The sequence below is a fragment of the Etheostoma cragini genome, chromosome 2 (genome assembly GCF_013103735.1).
Source record: "Etheostoma cragini isolate CJK2018 chromosome 2, CSU_Ecrag_1.0, whole genome shotgun sequence".
In the NCBI taxonomy this organism is placed as follows: domain Eukaryota; kingdom Metazoa; phylum Chordata; class Actinopteri; order Perciformes; family Percidae; genus Etheostoma; species Etheostoma cragini.
The window spans coordinates 15,994,353-16,011,277 of NC_048408.1; the positions used below are offsets into that span (position 1 = coordinate 15,994,353).

At 40.1% G+C, this 16,925-nt stretch overlaps 1 protein-coding gene across 2 annotated transcripts in view; it reads right to left on the reverse strand.

Annotated features, from left to right (window-relative positions):
* The window catches only part of klhl5 (kelch-like family member 5), a 45,344-nt gene that overhangs the window by 11,688 nt on the left and 16,731 nt on the right, over window positions 1-16,925 (reverse strand). Inside the window, exons 1-5 of one of the 2 annotated variants that reach the window (XM_034858359.1) lie at window positions 13,979-14,712; window positions 8,611-8,799; window positions 3,319-3,455; window positions 2,284-2,480; window positions 598-810 (exon numbers count right to left, since the gene is read on the reverse strand). In XM_034858359.1, coding sequence (XP_034714250.1) covers window positions 598-810; window positions 2,284-2,480; window positions 3,319-3,455; window positions 8,611-8,799; window positions 13,979-14,574 — 1,332 coding nt within the window. In that variant the 5' untranslated portion in view covers window positions 14,575-14,712. Of the gene's footprint in view, window positions 1-597; window positions 811-2,283; window positions 2,481-3,318; window positions 3,456-8,610; window positions 8,800-13,978; window positions 14,713-16,925 lie in introns of those variants that run through there. The other variant, XM_034858368.1, reaches the window with a different exon arrangement.

The following is a 16,925-nucleotide window of genomic DNA, read 5'->3' on the forward strand; positions in this document are numbered from 1 at the left end:
ACAACTTTGGCAAAGCTCCTACAAAAATTATGTGGTGAAGTGTTAGGTTGAGCTAATTTGCTTTTGTTATATATATATACAAAATTATTAAATATAATTCCTCTTGGAGAAACATTTTTATTCATTTGGAGTCATGTTTGTGGCCACCTGATGAATGTAAGCTCAAAATTTAAATTCTTTGTTATTGGTCACTTCAATTCTGAGGGAAATTTCTGTCTCTTAAACTGATAAATGCTCCACACTAGGTTAGCACACTATGTTCACTGGCTAGTCACCAACTGTGTTTCTCTGCTGTTTGGTGCAGAGCAGAGAGTGTACAGTGGGTTTTCGGAGCTTTTTCATCTGAAAACAATGCTATGAGATCCCTAATTGTGTACCAAAATAATAAAATGTGGGCCAGACAGCTAAAAAGCTGTAATAGCTGAAACGTGCTATTAATTCCATAAAGCTGCAAGATTTGGGTTGATAATTTAAATCATTATGAGTGACAGCTTTCATATTGTTTTTTACAATGTCATTTTTATTATAAAAATACAGATTGTAGCCACTTTAAATAAGCACAGTACAACAGTACGGTATGCCCTTTGCAGCTCTCACCTGTGTCTGCAGCAGTGGCAGTCGTATGTGAGCCAGCAGCGAGGGTAGGTGATGTTGTCGCATGTCTGTGTCATGAAGGACCCATGTTAGCAAAGACGTTACCACGGTCTCCTCATCTGGCACGTTGACGTCATCAGACGTGATCAGCCTCTCCATCTCCTCCACAGGTAGCAACAGGAACTCCTGGCATCCCATCACTTCTAAAAAGTGTTCCTGGTGGACAGGGAGATGAAATGGTTATAAGAGTAGAGAAGGAAAGGGTCAGATTAGTCTAAAAAAAAAAGTAAGAATGAATGAATAATAAATAAAGGTGGAAAAAAAGGAATGAGAGGAGAAAAACAATAGGAACGTTTGAGTGGAGAGAGAAAGGGATCAAGGCAACAAAAGAAAAGGAAGGAAAGGCGGGCTTGAGAAAGGTCTGAGGAGGATGGATGAAAAGATGGAGCATAAATGAAAAAAGGTTGAAATAATACAATGCTATAAAATGAGGAGGTAGCGCGAGTTGTACAGAGGAGGGCTACAACTTACAATCATTTTCATAATTTACTAATCTTCTGATTATTTTCTAAATTAACCAATTAATTGTTTGGTCTATATAATTTAACAAAATAGGCACAAATGTCCATCATAACTTCAAAGAGATATAGTTACTAAATACTATAGCAATAGACTATTTTCGCAATAAGGAAACTGGAATCAGAGAATGTCTAACAATTACTTGATCATGAAAATAGGTTGCATGTTAATATTCTGAAACAGATTGATTAATCAACGCTTTTAGTTCTAGTAGCGAGTTTAAATAGAGGCCAGAATACAAAAATATCCTCAGTGTTATTCTACATTATGCTTTGTAATTGTGTGCCAATAATGAACTGTGACATTAATAAAAGTAATGACAATGGTTGCTGCTGTTGTTGATGTAGTTCTGTGAATGTTTGACACAGCTATTCTCATTTGTGTTTTTAATTTAATCTATTAAAAAATTAGAGAATTGAAAAAGGTTAGAAAAACATTTTAAATGTAAAAAAAAGAAATGAAATCGATTATCTCACTACGCAGTCTACTGTATAGCTCTTACACATCAGCTGTAATAATCCTGTGAGCGGTGTATGTATGTGAATGAATTACAGTCATAGGCAGACAGTTACACCCAGTTTAAGCCACCTACACAACATAATTACAGCAGATCTAAGTCTAACAATAATCCCTAAAATAGAAAGGAAAAAGGAGAGAAACAGTGACATTGACAGAGACAGACACAGAGGGAGGCAGGATGGAAGAAAAGGCACGTTAAGAAAGCAGAGAAAAAGAAAAGAAAAAGAATAAGTCAACGGAGGAGCTATTTCACAGTCACCATAGCAACCCTGTGCTGAAAACAGCCATTGTAGCGATGAGGGTGTGTGGTGCTTTGTGAATGAGGAACCAATTTGTTACCAAGAATAACGTAAAGGATAAAAATGTCTGACTGTAGAAACTGTACAGAGGTAGAGAGGGATAGTTGTGAAAGGGAGAAGCAAAAGAAGCTTGTTCATTGTTCTTACTTAATGAAAGTTAAAACCTATACATCACATGTGGTCTAATTGAATCTACATCATCATTTTCTGACCCATATTTCTAAAGTAGTTGTTTTCCCGTGGTGGCTCTACAATCGCTGGAGGTATAGAGATGAACTGGGCGTGTACCAACCATGGTGTAGGCATGAGCGGCCCTCTGCAGGTCATTGCAGCCCTGAGCGTCGGCATAGGAGCGGATACCCAGACAGTTGGAAGGGTGCAACTGCTTCATGAGGAACGAACAGCAGGCCTGAACCACCGAAGACAACTGCAGTAGGCAGGAGGCAGACAGCACAGACTCAATGGTGTCCTCCCTCAACTCAAGACGACCTGGAAGGCAAAGAGGGGAGATGGAGAAGAAGGATGACAGTCAGATGGCATAATAGAAAGACATTACAAAAGGACTGCATATTTTAAAATGTCCAAGATGTATTATGCAAAAGGTTTTGAGATCAAGAGTAATACCGCAATCAAAACGACCAAAATTATTACAATTATTTAGCATGGAAAACATTGTGGCGGCTAAGGATTTTAGTTTTTTACCTTACTATAAATACCAAACCAAAACCTACTAAAAGGTACAATATATTACAGCTGTCCAGGCATTGTCAATGTTTTACCATTTCTGTTGAAGAGATTACAAAAATGCACTGGTGTGGTTTTGAAAAATCTGTCACCAATGGGATTATCCTCGCCATCCCAGAATTATTACAAACTGTGAGACTCAAGTTGATGCAGTGGTGTTAACACAGAGTAGCTGTTACTTCAGCTGAGGCTAACATGCATGAATGCTACAGCACATGGTGTTCATATTCAAATCTGGATCGCTAATTTCCCTTTTCCTAACAATAACAAAGTCTCACGTAATCATCCAGCTATTAGTTTATTGGTTGCCGTGCTGGGGTGGGTGTGGCTTATCTGCGTTATGGAGCTCACAAAGCATAGAGTAAAGCATAGGGACCCAAAATTTTCAACCTTCCTACTCCATCTGTGGTACTCAGCTCCAAACCAATATGTTCTTACTGAAGGTGCAAAAATTTAAAAATGGATAAAAAAAGTTTAAAAAAGTCTCCAAACTAATTTTCAAAAACATTGTAGTATGTGATTTTTGACTGACAGTATGTACTGATCTTTTTCTAATATAGGCGATCAGGGTGTCTGTACCTACCTGTGTATGCATACTGCACAAGTACCCACAACGCATCAGGGTCCACTCCTTCCATCTTCACCTCATCCTGCTTGGCCTCCCTCACATCACTGGTGAACATGGCCGCAAAGTAGTCCGACACGGATGAGAGGACAATTCTGTGAGTGGAGAGAGTGTCAGACATCAGTCAGAGAGGACGGACAGCTGTAATGGAGGAACGGAGTACTTTGACCTTGCCTAGTCAGGATGACAGGGAAAGGATACAACAAAGAGGCCTGGAAATGATGACACTGCCAAACAACGTACAGCATTATCCTCCTGCAAATATATTAAAGTAGATACACATGTGAGTTAAAGGCTTCGGTGTGCTCCAACTGAAGTGTTTGTCAATCCTTGACTGAAACCCCCTTCCCCCCGTACCTCTCCACTGTCAGAATTTTGAGGGCTCTTTACGAAAACCGACAATTAACATTCACGGCTACTTCATGCAGTGATGGGTCAGCTGTGTAGAGCGGAGAAAGAAAGCAGGGTTTGAACTTCTCCCTCAAGCTATTTTTTCCCATTCTTTATGAAACTACTTTTAGTGAAGTACTTCTCTTCTTCCTACTGACTTGTAGGTGTCAGATTTAAAAGTGGTCTGCAAATTGTAATACGGTGAAAAATAAAGTATGGTGTTGGAAACTACAGTGTCTAAAGTGTCCCATCGCAGATCAGTTGAGAAGCAAAAGTTCATTGAAATTGAGTGTACCTAGTTTAAGGCCACAACAGATATGTATTTCCTACTATGACCAAGAGTAGAAAGTGGCAAGAGTGGAAAGTTTGCACTACCAACAGGGGTGCAAAAGTGTCAAAATTCAAGAAACCCAATGAGTGATAAAAAAAGAGGCCAGAATAACTAGATCTATGCGTGGGTTTCCTCTGGGTGCTCGGGTTTCTTCCCACCATAAAAGACATGCATCCTAGGTAGGACTACAGTTAAAAAATAGTCAATTGGCTAACACGGGCGCATTTACAGAAATGTTCATTAATGTGCATTGTCCTAATCAAATAAATTCAAACAATGTTTTGATACATATTTTTATTATCTGACTGTTATTCTATATTGCTTTATTGAGACTTCCAGACCCGTTAACATCAATCTGTAACAATTTAATATGCCGGTCTGATGTCTGAATAAAGCACCCTCATTGCTTTTAAGTAAATTGCCCAATGGTAATCTAAAAAAACAAAAAAAACAATTTCACTTCCAAATTAAAAGATTAGTCAGATTAACATAAAGGCTGTTGAACAACAAGGTAAAGCATGTATCATAACTGTCTTTTATCAGTCTCTTGTAGATGCTTAAATAAAACCATTTGTAAATCATGAAAGAATTCTTGCACGTATGTGCTCTACACATTTCTTTTATCATTTATTGAGAGCATTTAATATTAAATAAAATGAAATCAATCGTCTCCGAATGGCACTATCATTGTATACTGCTATCTCTGAACAGATGTTATTAGAGGTGAAAAACAACTGAGCAAACAACAGCCTGGCCTGAGCCTAAGGCATCTCCAGATGTTTGTACAGAGTGAGCATATTGAGAGGTTAGAGCTCAGATGTTTAAATGCTTACTAGTCAAACTGCAGTGGAGCACATTCACTCAGTAGCAGTAAGAACCAAGTTTTTAATATCTGATATACAGTATATTTTCATAATTTTTGACTGATCAAAACTCATTTATTTTTTTAGGATTGTTTATCTTTGAACCCAGTTCCACATTAGCAGATCTCTAAGTGATGTAAAACTAAACAGGAACATCTGGTAAAGATGTTGGAAGAAGAATGTACACACACAGATGCCACAAAGGCCCAGAGATTTGCTTACATTAAGAAAATAATTATTGTCTTAACATAGTAAGATTCTATAAAAAATGAGAAATACATGTTTCTACAAGCACCAAAAGGATACAAAAAATGAACATAAGGCCATGCTGCCTGAATGTGAATACTGTAATTTCACTTTCCTTATTTGAATGCTGTAACTTTCCATAGATGTTTTTGCTCCTTGAATATCCCATGTAAAAAAAGATTCTTTCTATTCTCTACATTTTCAACTCTTTACTTACACATGGTTTGTCATTAAGAATAAAAAAAATTTTGTACACAGAATTTACAAAAGCGCCTACAGAAAACCATATAAAACAAGACACAACCCCAGCCAGATACAGTCCTGGCTTGCACTATAAAATACATGCCAATACCTGCAGTTGGAGAAGAGATTATTCAATTCACTGCATGTGTCAATCACAGCAGCTAAGCTCATTGGCAGGGGAGAAAGAAAGAGAGAGGAGTATGCTTAATGTAAGCGCAATGTAAAATTTAGAGGCGAGAGAGTCTGACAGAAATATGGCATTGTGCAGAGCCAACCAGAGAAAGGACATAAAGGAATTGTGCTAAGGTTGTTTACAAAAAAGTGAATTAATTCCCCATCGCAACAATCCATTAGCCTTTCATGTCCCTGTGAAGTATAAAATGTGTTGTTATTTAATATTTTATGAGAAGAATTTTTCAGTCTTTGCTCTTGGAGAGGTCTTTGTAAATGAGGTGGCAACTGTGCAAGGGATGCTAAATGACTGATCTAAAGTGTAGTCCTCCAGATCACTGCAGAGTTCATTATTAATTACTGATCTAAATATGGTTGATGGTAACTGATCACGATAAAGTTCACATTAGAGCTCTGTTTGATAACTATGTGAACAGAATTTCACATGTTAAAATTGTTTTTCTACTTCATGGTCAACAGGCTTGCATGTGTGTGTGTGTGTGTGTGTGTGTGTATGTGTCAGAGGTATCAACAGTATTTACATTCAATACTCATATAGAAGTATAACTTAAGCTTTTTATTCAAGTAAAAGTGTAAAAGTACTGGTTTCAAAACTACTTGTAATATCTGTGAGGGCAATGGATTCACTCCATCTGGTTGGCACAATTTATCTGGATAGATATTTGTTATTTTTTGTGTTTTTTTGACTGATGACAAGACGGAATGAAGACAAGTCAAACTGAAATAGGAGTAACATGGCTATTATTAAAATGAAAGAAGTAGAAAGTACAGGTAATTGTATTTTTTAATTAATTAATAATTGGATAAAACTGCTGTAAATTAATTACCCCAGAAAAGTAGAAATTTCAAAATTTCTACCGAAGTAAGGTAACACAGTATTTGCACTTTGTTACTTGACAACTCTGGTGTGTGTGTGTGTGTGTGTGTGTGTGTGTGTGTCATGCACATGTGTATAGTCTCATTACTGAGTGTGACACCGGGACCATGTCAGCAGAGAAGAGTTGTGTGTGTGGGTCTTTTACAGACAAAGATGTCAAAATACACTATAGTCAGCAGGAAGTTGCTCTGCAAGTATTCCAGTTTGGTATCTCTTTCTTATCTCTCTCGCTTTCTGACACACACACACACACACACAGTATTCTTATTCAATTTTTCATGTGGGTCTCTTTCTGACTTGCAGTGAGCAACTTAGACTACTTTACAGTACTGGGTTATTTAAACACAAATGCACCTTGTAGAAGACAGATACAAAGCAGGCAGTGTTTCACTCTGTAATGGAAAGAGCACAGAGAAGACAAAATGCCAGAGTAAAGAAAGCAGGAAACAGATGATTTGGACTCAGGAAAAGATGGAAACTGAACACTAAGCTGCTCAGTGCAGGACACAGTGGTGGAAAAATTGAGAGAGAAAAACAACAGGAGGCCTGGTCGGAGAGACTTATTTAACTCTTATGACTTTTCTCCACACAAAATAAAGGTAAAGTAGAACCTTTGCTGCCTTTCATTATCCCTCTCTCTCCCCTTTCATGTCTTCATATGTCCTATAAATAAAGGCCCAAAAATTAATCTTTAAAAAAACATGTTAGCATTATTAATGCTATTGATCTAGCGGTACACAGAAATGTCTGCCCTCATACAGAGGTGTCCACTTGGGGGTACAAAAACAGCTTTGCAAGATAATGTTTTTTAGAGCACTGCCCCAGAGACACACAGTACAATTATACTCTACTTTTTTAACGTATATATAGAGCTTGAGTTTTGCTCAAAGTGCACTGCTTGCAACAAACTCCACAAGAATCATGTATGCAGCTATACACAGTACAAGTGGCCTATTCAGCAAACGGTGCATTTGTTTGTGTGTACTTGTAAGACACAGAGAAAGGGAGAGAAAGAGGGTGTATGTTTTGTATACAGAACACATTTATATCCTACACAAACAATAAATCAATTGCAAACAAAACACCCACTTTCAAACATCTTACTCCTACCCCTTTACTTGTACACACACTCAACACAGACCCACAACATCAGATGCCAACACACTCATACATTTCACATACACCATTAGCATTCTCATACAGCAGGGTCTGTTGGTTTGTCACCATCTGTGCCTGAAGAACCAAATCAAATGAGGCAGAGGAGGAATTCAGTGAGAGAAAAGGAGGCTTTTTCTGGTGGAGGATCGCTCTTCTGTCTCATCCTTGTGCAGATGGACCCTGCTGCTGCATCCGTGGCCACGTGCCCAGAGAGCAACAGCGACAAGTTGAGGTGTGTGACAGGCATGTGTGTGTGTGTGTGTGTGTGTGTGTGTGTGTTTGATGCTTGATTCAGAGGCTCAATTGACTGTGTGATTCAGAAAAATGACAAAAATAAAAGGGACTTTTATAATCATGACTGTGGTTTTGCTCTCTGTGTGTGTGTGTGTGTGTGTGTGTGTGTGTGTGTGTGTGTGTGTGTGAAAGACTGTAGTCACACACACACATTAATCATAATGCTTGTCACTGTATGTGCATAGTAAGACATTTGATGTACATGTTGGATTAAGGGCTGCAACTAACGTTGATTTTTAATATTGATAAATTACTTTTCCGATTAATTGATTGATTGATTTCTCTAGTGAGAAATCTACACAATTTCTCATACCGCAAAATGTGTCTTCATGTTGCTAGTTTTGTTGAACCAACTGTCCAAAGATAGGATTTTTGCTCAAAAAATTTAGATTATTTGACTAAATAGTTGCAGATTGCAGACAGAGACAGAGAATGCATGGGCGAGTATGGTTGAATGTAATATTTATATTGTGCATGGTTCACAGAGTGCCCAGCAAGTTTTGGGCAACCTGTAACATTTGGTCAAACAAAAAATTAATCAATTAATTCAAAACATAACTAATCAATAATAACTATTAGTTGCAACCTCAATGGTACATCTATTCAACGTCACCATCTGCATGTTTGTGTAATATATGTTGTCTCTTTGCTCCTACCTGTGTGCAGGTATCCGCCTGTCTCCAGCCACCAGTATGACATCACACAGCTGTCGGGACCTCAGGTAGCCCTCCATCTTACGGAAGGTGACGTCGGCGTGGGACAGAGCGGTGAACATACACTCCTCTGGACATGCACATGGCTCCATCGACACACATGAGGACAGTGTGGCACTGCTATTAGACGTCCTGTGCAATGACAATCATTCACACAAACAAACAAACAGACACAAACAGAAGGAGACGGAAGCTTTGAGTGCATGTGTTGGTGCTAAATCTTGATTTTGTTCAAGACAAAGAGACAGATGTGTGGAGAGAGCTACACCAGCTGCTCTGTGTCATCCATGTGCCATCTTCTGCCATTACCTCGCACATTTTCGCTCTCTCCTTCACTTCTCGACAGGGGTACTGTATGTCGCCTGAAGCCGACAAAAGATCTTTAATGGTCCAATTACTAGGAGTAAATGGCCAGATAAATTTAGCCTACTTAAAAGAGAAGTTGCCAATTAAATAGCTGTAAAAGTGTGCAGTCATTTACTCTTCTCCCTAATGGCAACCAGTTTCCTTGTATCTATATCAACAACAAGAAATGAAGCCGGGTTTACATTTGTTGTATTACATTAGTTATTCACTGGTGGAAGTGTGGCAGCCAAGGTTTGTTATGTCTTACTCTTTGAGTCAAAAATGACAAGTTGTAAGTGTGTGTGTTAGTGTGTGCATGTGTGATCAAAGGCAAGCCCCAAAGTTGCTACCCTGTGAATTATCAGCCATCATGGCTCCCAAACCAGCATTTAATTTATGAGAGCCAGGACTGTACTTCCATTTTTAATTTAACAGCAGAAGTGGCAGGACTGGCCCTACAGCACAAAGAAATAAGAAATTAAATGATACTCCAAGGATGATATAATTTCAATGAAAAATCCCACTGTTTGAGGTGTGTGTGTGTATGTGTGTGTGTGTGTTTGTGTGTGTTGGTTGCGAATCAAACTGGTAACTGGTCCCACAATTCCATTAATATTATCCTGTTAACGATTCAAATTGATTCGATATCCTGATGCATTACTTCATAAATAATATTTTATTCTGCTACACATGGTTTTTATCAACAAATTAAAGAATGAACTTCCCTTTTTATTGTCGCTGCTCTTAAAAAAGACACTTCCCAAATACAGTGGAGTCTGAACACAACCGATAGGAAAATAACTGAAAAATCAACAAGTAACATCAGTAGGCAATAATCAATAATGGTCTGTCACTGCAATGATGCAGAATTGCCTAGTTCTGCATTGCGATGAATCAATGCAATGATTAATTTCAAGACCCCCGTTTTTCACACGCATATTCTATCAGCAATAAACAAAGAGAAAGACAGAAATTCTGAAAAGGCAGGGAATAATGTGGCCTTTGTACACAACATTATTTTAAAAGTAAATACTAAATTATCTGAAACAGGATTGTCAATTTTATAGTAGAAACCATACTAGTAAGTATCTCTAATGAGTCTTCTTTCCGTTTTTTGTGGTACAGAAAATAAAAATAAAAAGGACTTGACCTGAATTTAAAAAATAATCTGAGACACTGCTAAGAAAAGTTCTAAGAAAGCATTGTTGTACACGGAATTTACAGTGTTTGCGCCCTCGACTTGAGCAACACTTCTTGCGATACATTTGGTGCAAAACTAATTTGTACCTGTGGACTTAGTCTGTGAAGCTCTGAGCCAACAGGATGGCCAGGGACAGCAGGGTTTCTATCGCCAGATGAGTGACAACTCTGTCCGGCTTATTTATGTAGCATTAAAGCTAGCGTTAGCTAACTAGCAGCTAGCCCAATTGTAAATACTGTAAATACCTTTAAATTACCGTTTTAGCAGTCCGACAGAACCTCGCTGACCTCAACCTCTCTCCTCTATCTTCCAATGTATGTGCATCCATGTCCCAGAAATGCCTGTTACTAACCTAGCTCTGGGGAGTCATTCCCCGAAGAACTTATGTTCTTTTTCCCCAGCATGTTTCCTCGGATCAGGGAGGCTCCAAAATCATGGTTGCAGCTGTTGCCATGGTCCCGCTACACGTTCTGCAATGCCATGTTCATCCTGCTACGCTCTGCGGTGCCCAGCTACGTCCTCCTTTGCCTTGTAATGGTGCACAGTGCCCTGCTATGCCAAGAACTACTACAAAGACCTACTACAGACTACTATTTTTTGTGATTGTTATTGCCACTCTTCATTCTAACCCAAACTGGCCCGTCAGACACCGCCTACCATGAGCCTGGGTCTGTCCGAGGTTTCTTCCCAAAGTGGAGTTTTTCCTTGCCACTGTCGCACTGTGGCTTGCTCTGGAGGAAACTACTAGAACTGTTGAGTTCTTGTAAATTCTAGAGTGTGGTCTAGACCTACTCTATCTGTAAAGTGTCTCGAGACAACTCTTGTTATGAATTGATACTATAAATAAAATTGAATTGAAAATTTAATTGAGTCTGATCTGATCAGAGCTCCGGCGGGACACGGGGAGCTCCAGACCCAGTAGCAGTGGCACAACCCCCCTGGAGCTCAATGCCATTATTGGTTGGATAACAAGATAGCGTTAGCAAACTAACCAACCAGATCGCTTATAAATAAATACATTTTAGCTATCCTAACACTTTTAACAGTCCAACTGAAAGACTGGCGGTGAGCTCCAGGTCCTGCAGCCGCAGACGGACCGCCATCAGTGGGTATAATGCCTGCCTTTTAAATTAAAAGGTATTTATTTATAAGCATAGATTTTTTTCTACAAGCTCTCAAATCCTATTCTACAAGTGCTCACATTGCATCTACAAGGTACATTTTTGTTGTACAAGCTCTCAAATCATATTCTACAAGTGCTCACATCGCATCCACATGCTCTCAAATTTTGCACCATACCTTCATATGCTGCTGATGTGCTATAGCAGCAGTCATCTTTCCTCGGCCTCTGTCCTTTACTTCTCTATATCTTTCTACCGTCCTGAATTTTACATTTTCAGCGAATTTCATCCATCACTCACTTTCCACCAAATGTCACTGAGGGCCTCAGTTTTCTCTCTTCCCAATCCTCCAAGGAGGCTTTTCGGCTGGTTTTCCTGTCCCTATGTGTGTGTGTGTGTGTGTGTGTGTGTGTGTGTGTGTGTGTAGACAAATGGCGTGGCTAAATACTGCCAGAGGACATGGCTTTGAAGTGTGTGTGTGTGTGTGTGTGTGTGTGTGTGTGGGTGTGTGGGTGGGGGTGATCCTGGCAGGCACTCAACTTTGACAGAGAGAGAAACAGGGAGAGAGACAGAGAGAGACACTGAGACAGAGAGAGACAGAGAAAGAGAGTGTGTGTGTCTGGGGTGAAACAACACTATGCAGCCAGATTTTTTAAACCTTTGCACCAGGCAAGGACACTCACACCACTGTCATTCAGTATCTCTCTCCCCTGCCTCTCTGTCTCTCTCTCTCTCTTACACACACCATTTGCGTGCATGCACTCGTGATTAACTATCAAGCCTGATTAGCTAACTAAGAGCTAACAGCAAATCAAACTTGGTTCTGTAAACTGATATACTATGTGATCATATAGCCATGTAGCCTGCCTGGTCACATGTTAAGCTGTGACACACATACAAAAGCCTGTGTTTCCCAACACATGGGGATAAAAGAGAGGGGAAATAATTGGACAAGGGTGGGCAGAGATAAACACAGGACAGAGGGAGAGAGAGGGTGAGTAAGGGAGGCATTATTTGCAGGGATTCAGGATATTCAGAACGCGTCCCTTGCCATGATACCACTTGGGATTCTGCCACTGGATTCTGTTATTGGAGTATCATACTGTACACAAGAGCTCTCAGAGGGAGGGGATGAAAGCATACAGGAATCATATAGAGCTGCACATGTATGCTGCAGAAACTAATCTCTGTGTTGGTATGGAAACCATAACGTGCAGGGATATGGCAATATGTACATGCGCTCTACATACTCAAATCCAGATTAGGTTCACATTATAATGTTGTCTTTGTTTATGCTAATGAAGCGGGTATGTGTATGTGTGCATTACTATTAAGCAGAAGTAATTTTCTTTGCAAGTGCTGACAGAATCACATCACTGAAGATGGCAGCTAGCCTTGCATAACATATTTTAAAGAAATATTTCTCCCTTTCTTTCTCTGTCACACGTAATCATAGACATTTGCAGTGAATGTGAATGTAGTGTAGAATAAAACCCATCAGATATTACACAATCAAAACAAATACATCAGCATTTGTTCCCACTGAAAGCCGTTTTAATGTGTGAATGTGTGTGTGTGTGTGTGTGCGTGTGTGTGTGTGTGTGTGTGTGTGCGCATTTGTTTACTGTACTGTGTGTGTCCTATGAATCATTGATATTTTCTGATGTGTGTCTTGGGAACACAGAGTACGATACAAGGCTTTCAGATGCATCATTATGCCAGTGCAGTAAACACAACATACAGACACACACACACACACACACACACACACACACACACACACACGTCATGTCAGTCTCTATTCGTACCTTTACTTCATTACATTTACTGCATTATAATAAAACATAAATCTGAGGAGTTATTTGCTTTTGCTGTCTCCATGGCAACTATTAATTAAATGCCCTTTCACACCCCACCAATGTAATACACTTCACCATGCATGTGCACACAAACATGCAAAGCACTGAGGATTGTGAGTACAAGCTAAAAGAGAATCAGTCACTCTAAACAAAACAATATAAATGTCAACTGCAGTATGTTGCTACATGCAGAGCTTAGCCCTGGAGTCATATATAGTTAATTTGACTCTGAAAATCCCATATTCACAATGTGTTCATCTTCTAAAAGAGCCTGGCTGGTGGAGCCTCATTAGGATGTTGAGGAGAGAAATCAAATCAGTGGACCACATGCTGTCCCAAAGGTACTCAGTCATATTTTCTATTTCCCTTTTTCTTTTAATATCTGTATGATGAGAGGCCCTCCACTGCTGCATGCTGTCTGACCAGCCTCTTGCTTAGTGAATCCCCCATTTACTTTTTCTACAGTATAATCAGGAGGAGGATATTCAGTTTCCACCTGCCAGTAATGATGCTTACGACTGTAAAGTGATAAAAACGTAATGCCAGAACTATAAAACGGTGGTTAAATATGATAAAGAAGAATGATTATATCAAATTAACACGTCTGCCTTCTGTAACTGTAAAAGCCAGGCTAACTCAACCGACTACTGGTGCCCTAACTTTTTAGGAGTGTGGGTGTTTTGTTAATTTCACTGACTTTATTCTGTAGGCTACACAGTATGCCTTAAAACTTTACTTTTAGCTATATGGTCCCGATAAAGACCACTCAAACCGTCCCCTCCTACCTGCAGGAGCTGGAGTCGGTTTCCGGCTGGTTGTTGTTGTCCTCGGTGCCCGACGCTGAAGGTGCCACCGCCTCCTCTTCAACCCCGACGTGAGCAGATGGCTCGGGTTCCAGGTGGGGCAAAGGGGCATCGCCAGGGGCATCCATGCCCGTCGCCGGATGGGAGCGACGATGAAGCGGCGGCGAGACCCACGACAACGCCGCAGCGGGGCTTCTGCACTCTGGCTGGCTAAAGGAGCGGGGACAGGAGCTCCCCGTTGCTCCAACTGCCGCTCCACCACCCCGACTCCCCGTCGGATCAGCAAACTTTCTGTTGCTGCCGTTACACAGGTTAGAACCAGCGCTGCCGCTTGCGACCAGCCCGCTGTGACCCCCGACGCTGGGGTTTGCGCTGGCTGAATTCGAGGTGCTACAGCCGCTTACTGAAGGTCCGTCTGTGGAGATACCGCCCGCTCTCCTCCCAGCGAAGTAGTCTCCAAGCGGCGGAGATTGAGGCGGAGGGACAGCGGGGTGACCGAACCACCTCCATCGGATCCTGAGGATCTGCTTCACATCGAACTCCTTCCGCGTGGAAGAGCCCGAGCCGCTACTCGACATTCCAGGGCTTGACAAGATGAAATGGCGGGGGAGAGCCCTTACCGCTCTGGCGTTCCAGCTGTACACTGTACCCAACTGTGCGCGTGTCTCTCCTGGCAACCGCAAGGCACGTTTACCGCGAGTGGATGTAGTGAGCGGAATATAGCAGTATGTGGACAGACAAAGGGAGAGAGAGGGAGAGAGAGAGGGAAAAGAGGGAGGTCTACACAGAGTTTTAACGTGAGTGTCGAAGCTTTTTAATGCACACATCAAACCACAAACATATGCTACAAGGACACGTTAATGTCACATTTCTGCCAGTGCAAGCCACAGGGATTGACCATTATCATCATCATTATTCAATAGGCCAGACAATCAATCAATGATAGTCCAGATGAAACCCATGCAGTCAATCTTTTTGGCAGCATAGGCTTGTCTGAGGGAAGATATTTCTTTTTGGGTGTGTCTAGAGGCTTTGGCCTAACTATACCCTGAACCGACGAGAGTTAATTTAATGGATAATCCGGCAGCGCCAGATGTTCCACCGGATGTGCCTTGCCTTGCAAAACTCAAAAGAAGCTCAAGCTAACAACCTATACACTGTAAATGGCAAGTTTTGAAATTGTTTTGGATTGTGCAACAGGCAGGCCTGCTTGATTCTTTCGGGGAATGATTGTAAAGATTTACAAAGAATATGTTTACAGAATTTATCTAGCTGGGACATTTTGGGACCGATTGGTGGGGATTTGCTATAGAAAAAATACACACAGCGATACACTATGAGAGCAATTTTTTGGGATCAATAAATATCTATGTATCTATCTATCTATCTATCTATCTATCTATCTATCTATCTATCTATCTATCTATTATGTTCATGTGCAGCAAATTTCAATAGCTCACGTTACTGTATTGTTTTATCAGTTTGTATCAAACTTTGTTCAATATTGTAAGTGGCGTTTTCTTTCGCAGGGTAGACCTACAAATATTCCACCAAAACAAGTTCCTTCCCCAAAACCATTTTGCAGATCCACCATTGCTGCAACCAGAGCTTAGGGCTGCCCAAGGCGATTGATTGGTTTAAAGAAATGCGAATCAATCAAGACCGTTTTTTTTTTCCAGCTATATGGAAAGGCCAGACCTTACTTCGCAGCGTTGGGTATTTAAATCTTGCAATTCAAGACTAGTTTGGAGCTGAAATGGCAAGTCTTTAAAATAGTGTAAAACGCCTGTCACGATTTTCTAAAGTCCATCTTGAAACTGCATGTATTGTCTAAAGCAAGAGTCCAAAAATGTACTTACATTTAGTTTATTAATTAAACAAAGAACAGCAGCCAATTAAATCTCAAAATTGACATCGGAAACAATGAATGTTTTCATTTTAGCTTGAAAAATAAAAAACTATTTTCTCAGCTTTATTGCCAACACTTTTTTTAAAATTTTGTTATATTGATTAATTACTTGTCAAGCAAACACTCCAAAAGTTCTCTGGATCCAGCTTCTCCAATGTAAATCTCTGTTTCTTTTCTATATGTTTAACTTTGTCTTTAGGTTTCAATAATTGGCCGGACAAAACCAATATAACAAATATAAAAATGTTCTTACTCTTAATTGACAAAACTATAAACACTAATTGTATGAGGTCCCAATTTGTAAATGGACTGTTCTTATATTGCACTTTTCTAGTCTTAACAACTACCCAAAGCTCTTTTACATTGTACAGGAACCATTCACACACATTAATACACTGTGGCCGAGTGTGCCGAACAAGATGCCACCTGCTCATCAGAGAAACACTCACACACATTTACACTCCGAAGGCAAAGCATCAGGGACAACACGGTGTTCAGTGTCTTGCCCAAGGACACTCTGACATGGAACTGCAGGGCCAGGGATTGAACCACCAAGCTTAAAAACTCTAATTCAGTAATTGACTCAATTTTGGACCTCTCCACAAATCAGAAAGGCGTCATCTCAAAAATGTACTCTTGGCTTTCTCAACTCACAGAGCCAACTTTTGCCAAAATCAAAGGAGATTGGGAATATGAACTTGGCAGTTATAGATGACAATATCTGGAAAGATGCACTAGCCCGAGTAACTGAAAGCACTTCTTGCCCCAGAGTCAATCTAACACAATTTAAGGTTGTACATTGCATATATCCTACTAACTCCAAACTTACCAAAATATACCCTAATGCCACATGTTACCAGCTAACGTGACACATGTTTTGGGATTGTCCTCGACTTTAGGGTTAATTATTTTTAATATTTCATCTATCTTTTAGTATTATTTACATTTCATTTCTTCTGCATAAATATGTATGTGCGTACGTGTGGCCTACATATTCATCTAATTTCATAAGTGTACACA